At 42.8% G+C, this 10,754-nt stretch overlaps 1 protein-coding gene across 3 annotated transcripts in view; it reads left to right on the plus strand.

Moving 5' to 3' along the window:
- The window catches only part of LOC310862882 (plasminogen-like), a 40,996-nt gene extending 38,839 nt beyond the window's left edge, over positions 1-2,157 (plus strand). For all 3 annotated transcript variants that reach the window (XM_083770999.1, XM_083771001.1, XM_083771000.1), the window contains one exon: positions 1,823-2,157. In XM_083770999.1, the coding sequence (XP_083627125.1) occupies positions 1,823-2,056 (234 nt within the window). In that variant the 3' untranslated portion in view covers positions 2,057-2,157. The remainder of the gene's footprint in view (positions 1-1,822) is intronic.
- Positions 2,158-10,754: the final 8,597 nt, after the last annotated feature.

Consider the following 10,754-nt stretch of genomic DNA (forward strand, 5'->3'; position numbering starts at 1 on the left):
AACATCTTAAATACTTTACATTTTACATTAAATGCATTCAGATGTCTTTTTACAATGGTATTCTTTAACATGTGATCTTGACATTAATGTTTTACAATGAATTCAAATACAATCTGTTTTTAACTTGCTTTTAACCTACAACATCCTTTTTATATTGAAATTAAATAGAAAAGACAGAAATACATGACGGTAGCCAAAATGATTTAATAATCTGCATAACAGCACCCTCTGGTGGTACACAGAAAATACAGTCGGCACCACGTTAAGGCGCGATCCTTCTAAAATGGTGTCCGCGGTCCACAATAGACGAATCCACAGAGGGGTGCCCTGGGCGCGGCCATTACTGAGGGGTAATCCATGGAGCAGGTGCTGCATAGGCCAGGTGTGGCTAATCAGTGCTGCTGTGCTTAATGGTACACCTCAGTAATGGCCGCACCCAGGAAACCCTCTGTGCATTCGTCTATACAATATGAACTTGTAAACATATCTGACTTAATACAGAACGTAGTGCAACATTTACCTGCAAATGAGTGGTTTCAAACACAGAACATAATTGGTTTAGCCAGGGGCGTAGTGAGCTCATGGTGGGCCCCGGTGCGAGAATATTATGTAGGCCCCCCACCACCGCCATAAACAAGTGTGCGTGCGCGCGCCCATGCACACACACACACACACACACACACGCACGCGCACGCGCACGCGCACACGCACACGCACACGCACACGCACACGCACACACACACACACACACACACACACACACTAGGTATAGACTAACATTACAGGTGAGGTGACCGTAAATAAATAATTAGAGCTGGGACTCGATTAAAAAAATTAATCTAATTAATTAGAGGCTTTGCGATTAATTAATCTAGATTAATCGCATTTTAATCGCATATCAATATTCAACCCGAGAACAGCGAGAAACCTTTTTTGTTAATGTTTTTTGGTATCCCAGTGAATCAACGAATAGTGACTACAGGATACCACTCATTTTCAACATTTTACTGTCATTAATATACCTGTTGTGGAAATAATAATAAAAAGTCACCCCATTCTGTGTTGCCTAGAACTGGAGGTCTGAAAAAAATAGTAACAGTAACAAGTACATCTCAGTGACATCACAAAGCTGTACTTACTTCATATTGTTACTGTTTTTTGTCAGGCCTCCAGTTCTAGGCAACACAAAATGGGGTGACTTTTTATTATTTCCAGTTTTCAGTAGCGCCCAGTGAGAAACGTTCCGCGGTAAAAAGAAAGGTGCGATTAATTTATCTGTAGTTAATCGCGATTAATTTTTCTGTAGTTAATTAATCTAAATTAATCGCAATTAGTCCCGGCCCTATAAATAATACAACCAACGTGAGCAACAAACACAAAACGAACAAATCTCACGTTAGCTTTTTAGTGTAGCCTACTTTATAATACTTTTCCAGAGGAGCTCCGGACAATACACACATTTAGAGGGGCAGGTGCTCAAGTGAAAAAAAAGAGCACCTTGTGCAGCGCATTTTGGGGCGGGAACCCATTTTGGTGCTTTAGCTATTGAAAAATAGCAGATCTACAAGCTCATAGCGCGCTTGTAGGTCTGCTTTTTTATTGTATCTAAGAACCACTGACATAGAAACATAGCTTTAGATTGTGGGGGGCCTAAATAATATAGTAGAAGCGTTTTTTTTATCAAGATTTGATCAATGTCACCATGGTCCATGGTTTCAAGAGCAAAATTGCCAAAAGGGCAGGGGGTGCTCTAGCACCCCCTAGTGTCTATCTGTGCACGCCACTGTTCATAATGGTTCTGTCCTTACATCCGGTCTCTTAGGGGGATTCGGGCGGACCCCTGATGTGTAAGGACGATGGGGTTTACTACATGGCAGGCTTGGTGAGCGGGGGGAACGCCACATGCGGTGCTGCGACACCCGGCATCTATGCCAACGTCCACCTATATGTTGAATGGATTTCTAGCTGCATATATCACCAAGGAGCCCCATGCAGGACACAGAGTGTCCTTGTGGAGGATGAATATGACTATGGTGATAATTCAAGATTTGGCTGATATTTCGCTAATTTTCTCTAACTAGTTGCCAAGGTCTTTCCAGCCAGATATCTCATTTCCCCTCTCTCTCTCTATATCCTGACCTGATTGGCTGAAAATGTGTCACTTACCGAAAAATGTATTTTCTGTTTATTAACCCTCTAACACCCGCATTAATTTCTACTTGCAAAAAATTGATTTCAACCTTACTACTACTTTGTACTACTAGGACTAAGACTAAAAAATATGTTAAAAAACATAAAAAAATTAGAGGGGCACGGTGGCACAGTTGGTAGTGCTGTCGCCTCACAGCTAGAAGGTCCTGGGTTCGATTCCCGCTCGGGGCGCTGTGGGTGCTGGCGGCGTGTTTCCTCCTCCGCGTCATCAGTGCCCATACCCGAAGGCGGGGTTGGCGAAAGGGCCTTTCTGTGTGGAGTTTGCATGTTCTCCCCGTGTCCCCTAGGGTAGATACCCTCACAAAAACATGCAGTAATCCTGGTCTCTAAACTGCCTCCCCCTGGCCAGCCGGGGCGCCTGATGGAGGGGAAAGGAACTGGTTGGAATAACGTGTTCCTTCCACGCGCTACGTCCAACCAGGGAAACTCCCCCCTGTCAGGTGTAAAGGAGCAACTTGGACACTCAAGCATGAAGGAAGCATGAGTTAAGTCCGTTGCTCTCCCCAGGTTGGCGGAGGATGTGTAGAGCCCAGGATCACATTAGATGATTGACACAGGGGTGAAAAATGGGTTACAAAATCGTGGGATAAAAAATATATTAAAAAAAAAAAAAACATAAAAAAATTAAGTTTGATGAAAAATGTATAATAATTATATAATAATATATACTTACCTGAAAATGTATTTTCTGTTTATTAACCCTCTAACACCCACATTAATTTCTACTTGCAAAAAATAGATTTCAACCTTACTACTACTTTGTACAACTAGGACTAAGACTAAGAAATATGTTAAAAAAAATTAAAAAAAATTAAGTTTGATGAAAAATGTATAATAATTATATAATAATATATACTTACCTGAAAATTTATTTTCTGTTTATTAAAGAGCTGAAGAGCAGTGGTTCTCAACCAGTGGTCCGGGGACCACCGGTGGTCCTTGGGGGGGTTCCAGGTGGTCCCCAGCTAAATGATGGAGAGTTGGTAACCAAATGGACCCTTAGGCTATAGATCTTTAACTCTTGAGAGTGTAAAATGAAACCACATGGACCCGTATGGGTTCATTTGGATACACGCTCAAGAGTTAAAATATTGTTAAACATCTGCATTACTTAATTTACAATTAGAGAATGTAGAAGAAGTGTTATTTGCCTGTTGTCTCCTACGGTACCACATCAACACAGCATGGAATGGTGGACAAAATCTTATGATGACAAAATATTGAGGCTAAAAAACATAAAATGGTGGTTCCGTGGCTCAAATGCCAAATAAGTAATGGACCTTGCTATGAAAAGGGTTGAAAACCACTGCCCTATAGCAATGATTACTGTCACAATATAATGCTTTAACCTTTTAACATTGTTTTTGTTGTTTTAACCAAAGAATATCACACTACCCTTTAGGCCTATATACCTTGAAGTTGTCCCATAATGCATTGTGAAAAGGACAGTTTGTCCTTGGAACTGTTGGGTGAATGACGTAGGTACGGTCTTGAAGTGCCATGAGAAAACTGATTCAGCAATAATGAATAAATTGACTTGATTGACTGTTTGTTTTTTTCTTCAGTAGCCTACTTCATGGAAGCACACGTCAACCTACTTGTTCCTCACCTGTCTAACTGATTTGATTGATTGATTATTTTACCCATATAGCAAATCTAGCTAAGAAAATCCATCTGAAAAGCCGCTTCCTCTACTGACATAGATCATAGATCTATAGATCATAGATCACAGTATGAGAACAGAAAGAGGGTCATTCAAGCTACACAGTGGCGTGCACAGATAGACACTAGGGGGCGCTAGAGCACCTGCCCTTATGGCAATGTGCTAAAAAATAAAATAAAATAAAACGTTTTCTTTTTTCTGTTTGTGGACCATGCGGTGACATTGATCAAATCTTGATAAAAACGCTTCTATATTATTTAGGCCCCCCACAATCTATAAGCTATGTTTCTATGTCAGTGGTTCTTTGATAAAAAAAGATAATAGCAGACCTACAAGCTCGTAGCGTGCCACTCGGTGGCAAGCGAAGCGATGAGCTTGTAGATCTGCTATTTTTCAATAGCTAAAGCACCAAAATGGGTTCCCGCCCCAAAATGCGCTGCACAAGGTGCCCTTTTTTTCACTTGAGCACCTGCCCCTCTAAATGTCTGTGCACGCCACTGATCATGGAGATATTTTGCATGCATGCCCCAGACAGCCCTTCTATCACAGTTGGAAAAGTTACTCAAAAATGGTAACATAATGTGACCGTTTCTAAGGCTAAGTCATTGAATCATAGCTTCAAATTGACATTGTTCAGTTTGACCCGCCAGTTTTGGAGATATGGCTTATGGAGAAATGTCTTGCAGAAAACGAGTTTAGAAAACAGACTTGATGGTTCACTTCTGTTGACTCTAACATTACACCTAGCTACATGTTTAAGCATTTATTTCATATTTACATGTCTTCTGTGGTCTCTAACATTACATCTAGCTACATGTTTAAGCATTTATTTCATATTTACATGTCTTCTGTTGACTCTAACATTACATCTAGCTACATGTTTAAGCATTTATTTCATATTTACATGTCTTCTGTGGTCTCTAACATTACACCTAGCTACATGTTTAAGCATTTATTTCATATTTACATGTCTTCTGTGGACTCTAACATTACATCTAGCTACATGTTTAAGCATTTATTTCATATTTACATGTCTTCTGTGGTCTCTAACATTACATCTAGCTACATGTTTAAGCATTTATTTCATATTTACATGTCTTCTGTGGTCTCTAACATTACACCTAGCTACATGTGTAAGCATTTATTTCATATTTACATGTCTTCTGTGGACTCTAACATTACACCTAGCTACATGTGTAAGCATTTATTACATGTCGATTTCAGCTCTGACATTTATTTCAGTCATGCTCTAGCATGTGAAGGTTCTGCCTGTGCTATTATCTTTATTATATATTTGTTAAGTTTTTCTCTACTGACCTGAACAGTTAGTATTGCCGCCATGACTGTCTCTGTATCAAACAGAGTCACATTACATATTAGCTATTACTAGTTACTTTAGAAATAAGTAATATTACTTCCGAATCCGAATGGGAAGCCTTTATTGCCATGACATGTAAACATGTTATGAATTTGGTTTGGTGGACAGCAGAGTGCAGTTACAACGATTAACCCATTCTGACCTGAGATCAGACTCTAAAAATGAATGATTTTTCAAAAAATAGCAGACCTACAAGCTCGTAGCGCGCCACTCGGTGGCGCGATATGAGCTTGTAGATCTGCTATTTTTCAATAGCTAAAGCATAACATGATGCTGACACCAAAATGGGTGCCCGGTCAGAATGGGTTAATTTACAACATAGATATGAGAAAGAGTCTAGATGCTTATGAATCAGGCTATACCACATGGACTATGGCTTTTCAGAGTAAAAGCTGGAATATCTGCTGGCACTCGAATAGCGCCTTTATTTTGAAAGATGCTGGCACATCTGTTGTGTTGACTTAAAGGACAACTTTAGTTTTTTTTTCCAACCAAGGTTCATGTTTTAGGTTGTTATTAGAGAAAGCAAAAGATGAGTCTTAATTATTTTTTTTTTTTTGCTGCTTTCTTTCGTTTTAGGGATTTTAGCTGTTTTTGACAGGGGGGCGGGGGCATTCGAGCATGGGGCTAAATATGTATTTCTTTAAAACATTTTATAGCGATTTATTTTTATTATTATTTACTATATACTAAGGCTGTACCCTAGTATAGCCCTTTTTTTAGGACTCGAACTTTTGCAGGAAGTTTGGAGAGAACTTTTAGTCTATAATAAAAACTAGACTAAAATGTTAGGAAGGGACTAGTGGACAAGAGATCCAGTATAAGTCATTTTACACTTGGTTGCATGGTGAAAATAGCAGATCTACAAGCTCACAACGCGTCACAGCGCGACACGTTGTGAGCTTGTAGACCGGCTATTTTCAGCAAGTGTAAAAACAGTAATTATGACGGCATCAAGACCCGCCAAAACACATTTTTACTAAATCACCTGTAGATTTAGTCAACTAAAATCTTATGATATTTAGTCGACTAAAACTAGACTAACACTAAAACATTCCAGGTGACTTTAACCCATTCTGACCGGGCACCCATTTTGGTGTCAGCATTATGTTATGCTTTAGCTATTGAAAAATAGCAGATCTACAAGCTCATATCGCGCCACCGAGTGGCGCGCTACGAGCTTGTAGGTCTGCTATTTTTGAAAAATCGAAGAGCGACTGACCTTTCTAGAATCCGATCTCAGGTCAGAATGGGTTAATCAGACCAGTGTGTGTCCAGTGGAAACCTCGTATGAATCTGATCTCAGGTCAGAATGGGTTAAAATGTGACTAAAAACTAAATCAAAACTAAAACACTGATATCGGCCTGCTGTACAGTATGCACTTTTTCTCCCCTCATGAAAAAAACCTATTATATTATATACACTTCTCAAGAGTTTGTGGGGTCTGGTGAGCGACCCCCGCGATGGTAAGTGCGTTGCCAGGGCAACCAGGCACGCTGTCAGACAGAAGACGCCTCGGGCCGTTAGGAACGCCCTCCTCCGCCAGATTGAGCTGATTGACGGACCGCACCCAAATCAGCAAGCGGCCACACCCGTCAGATAAAAGGGAGACTTAGTAGTGCGTCTGAAAGCGGCTGGTTCACACACACGCTCCAGGAGGCACGCACACCGTCGGGGGGGGGTTTATAGAATCCGTCTAGGATTGTGTCCGAGGGACACTATCCACAGGACTGGATGAAGGACACACAGGATCAGTCCAGGGTTATGTCCGAGCGACAGAATCCACCGGACTGTATCAACGAAATATAGGAACAGGCGTTCCGGTTCTCACGGACCGCGCTGCGGGAGGAAGGCAGCCCCGCCAGTGACGGCGACGTGAGAACCACAGATAACCAGGTCGGGAAGAAACATGTTAATTCTTTCTATAACATTGAGTTCGAGTTCTCACGTATCGGGCCACGGGAGGAAGCCAGCCCCGCCACAGACGGCGACGTGAGAACTACAGACAGTAAGGTCGGAAAGAAACCTATTAATTCTTTATATAACTTTGAGTTCTGTCTATAACAGTGAGTTCCAGTTCTCACGTATCGGGCTACGGGAGGAAGCCAGCCCCGCCACAGACGGCGACGTGAGAACTACAGACAGTGAGGTCGGAAAGACATATTGGTTCTTTATATAATATTGAGTTCTGTCTGGGATACAGAAGAGGAGCCCAGTTTCCACGGACCGTGCTGCGAGAAGGAGGCTAACCCGCCACAGCAACGAGGACGAGGAAACTACAGATAATCAGAAGAGGAGTCCAGTTTCCACGGACCGTGCTGTGGGAAGGAGGCCACCCCGCCACAGCGACGAGGACGAGGAAACTACAGAGAATCAGGTTGGAAAGAAACCTCTAATTCTTTATATAAAAGTGAGTTTGAGTTCTCATGTATCGGGCTCCGGGAAGAAGCCAGCCCCGCCACAGACGGCGACGTGAGAACTAAAGACAGTGAGATCGGGCAGAAACATATTAATTCTTTCAGTAACATTGAGTTCGAGTTCTCATGTATCGGGCTTCGGGACGAGGCCAGCCCCGCCAGCGACGGCGACGTGAGAACCACAGTTGATAATGTCGGAAAGAAGCATTTAATTCTTTATATAATATTGAGTTCTGTCAGGCACACAGGACGGAGGATCGAGTTCTCATGTATCGGGCTCGGGGACGGAGCCAGCCCCGCCAACGACGGCGACGTGAGAACTACAGACAACCAGGTCGGGAAGAAGCCTATAATTCTTTCTATAACATTGAGTTCTGTCTGGCATACAGAACAGGAATCCCAGTTTCCATGGACCGCGCTGCAGGAAGGAGGCTAACGCGCCACAGCGACGAGGACGAGGAAACTACAGATAATCAGGTCGGAAAAGAAACCTATTAATTCTTTACATAATTCTGAGACATTGCATTGGGGCCTGTCTAGCAAACAGGCGCTCATTCTATACGCCGGAGCGGCTTGGGGACTTGCGCTCTTTTGGAGCTGGACGCCGCTACAGATAGAGATGGGGACTGATGACGTCACGAAGCAAGGCATCGACGTCACCTGTATATCACTATCTGTTAACCCGGAGCCATCAGAGACTGTATATTGTTTATTGATGGCCAGAGCTCTCCAGGGAGGAGCGAGCTACAGGAGAGTACATGAGACTCTGTGTAAGCTGAGTTGAAACTAATATATTGTTCTCATCCTTCTCCAGGCAGTGAGAGGACGCCTGTGAAACGAGTAATCTTGTCTGGAATATAGTGTGTGCTGGGAGACCTATGTGGGGTTTCTCCAGCAAGCAAACAATACTGTATGATTTTGCTGCTCTTCTATTATTTACTGTGCTAATTGAAATAAACAGCGTTTTGAAAGTGCTGCAATACCTTGTCCCGCCTCTTGATGACCTCAGAGACCTCACAAGTTAAAGATCCATAAGTAGGGATGGAGCTTGTTCAATTTCTTTTTTAAATATATTTTTTATCCCACGATTTTGTAACCCATTTTTCACCCCTGTGTCAATCATCTAATGTGATCCTGGGCTCTACACACCCTCCACCAACCTAGTCCCCATATATGGGGGACAAGGGGAGACCAACCTAGTCCCCATATATGGGGGACAAGGGGAGACCAACCTAGTCCCCATATATGGGGGACAAGGGGAGACCAACCTAGTCCCCATATATGAGGGACAAGGGGAGACCAACCTAGTCCCCATATATGAGGGACAAGGGGAGACCAACCTAGTCCCCATATATGGGGGACAAGGGGAGACCAACCTAGTCCCCATATATGGGGGACAAGGGGAGACCAACCTAGTCCCCATATATGGGGGACAAGGGGAGACCAACCTAGTCCCCATATATGGGGGACAAGGGGAGACCAACCTAGTCCCCATATATGGGGGACAAGGGGAGACCAACCTAGTCCCCATATATGGGGGACAAGGGGAGACCAACCTAGTCCCCATATATGGGGGACAAGGGGAGAGCAACGGACTTGAACTCATGCTTCCTTCATGCCTGAGTGTCCAAGTTGCTCCTTTACACCTGACAGGGGGAGTTTCCCTGGTTGGACGTAGCGCGTGGAAGGAACACGTTATTCCAACCAGTTCCTTTCCCCTCCATCAAAAAATATTTCTCATAAAAATATATTGCAGTACAGCAATACGTGGCAACTGGAGCTTTATTCTTATTTAATATTTCGTCATGCCTTTTTACCATAGGCCTACTATATGACATTACTAACATTTGAAAACAGTTTAATATAAACCATACAAAGTTGAATCATATACACTTCAATGCAGCCCTATCAGTTTTACTGTCATGAAATCAATGAATGAATAAATGCATACATAAATTGTGCGTGTGTGTGTGTGTGTGTGTGTGTGTGTGTGTGTGTGTGTTCGTGTTCGTGTGCGCGCGCGTGCGTTTGTGCGTGCATGCGGAGGGGGGGGGGGTCCTTGAGCTGCGGACGGTGCACGGTAATGCGCAGCAGCGCATGCGCACACGGCACGCCACCTTTTGGTAAAATCAATACCACACCCCACGCCAACACACCTCACCACCACCACGCTGCTGTAGTGTTTGTTTGTACAACAAGCCGTTTGTTTTCATGAATAACTCGTAAACATAACATTTCATTGACATGGACATCGATCAGGCCGTCGGTGTTTTTACCAGGCTGGAGAAATACAACAAAAAAAAGCTTCTACAAGAAGCTGTGGAAACGAAAAGTCCTCAGTCTGCGGTCTATCAAACTATCAGGTGAGTCACTCAGTGTTTGCAGGTGTTGGGCCTCTGTTGGCTTATTTAGCTCAGTGGTTTTCAACCGTTTTTATATCAAGGTCCATTAGCCTATTTATTCGGCATTTGAGCCACGGACCACCGTTTGATTACATTTTAGCCTCTCAGACCCATTTGAGCCACGGATGTTTTGGTGTCGTTGGATAAGATTGATTGAAGTAACAGTTTTGCAGCATGGCTACATTTCACATGAAAGCACAACTCAATGCAAAGACTGTTGCTGTGGACAGCATTACACTTGTTTACAATAGGGTCCACCGTCTTCAATTCATCAGAACATTTAGACTAGATTTGTCCACAATTCCATCCATTCTGTATTGATGTTGGTACCACCTATTAGGAGAGATGACAGGCCAAACGTTGATCAAAATGACAATCATTCATTTAGCTGGGGACCAGCCGACCGATGGTGCACTGGCTTAGCTAATTATTAATTAACTGCTTAATTTTCATTAAAGGAATTGATGGAATTGCCTGCGTGTAATTTCACTTTGTTTCTTGATAAAGCAGCAACTAGTTAGTTAGAACTAAGTATTGTTTTGTGTGATATGAAGCTTTTATTGGCCGAGTATGTATTTCCCATTTTAGTTTTGTACTCTTACATGTGCGTGGCCCGCTGCGTGTGTGTGTGTGTGTGTGTGTGTGTGTGTGTGTGCGTGCGCTGCTGAAAAATTGCCAATCT

This window comes from Protomyctophum parallelum (assembly GCF_964188405.1).
Source record: "Protomyctophum parallelum genome assembly, chromosome: 8".
In the NCBI taxonomy this organism is placed as follows: domain Eukaryota; kingdom Metazoa; phylum Chordata; class Actinopteri; order Myctophiformes; family Myctophidae; genus Protomyctophum; species Protomyctophum parallelum.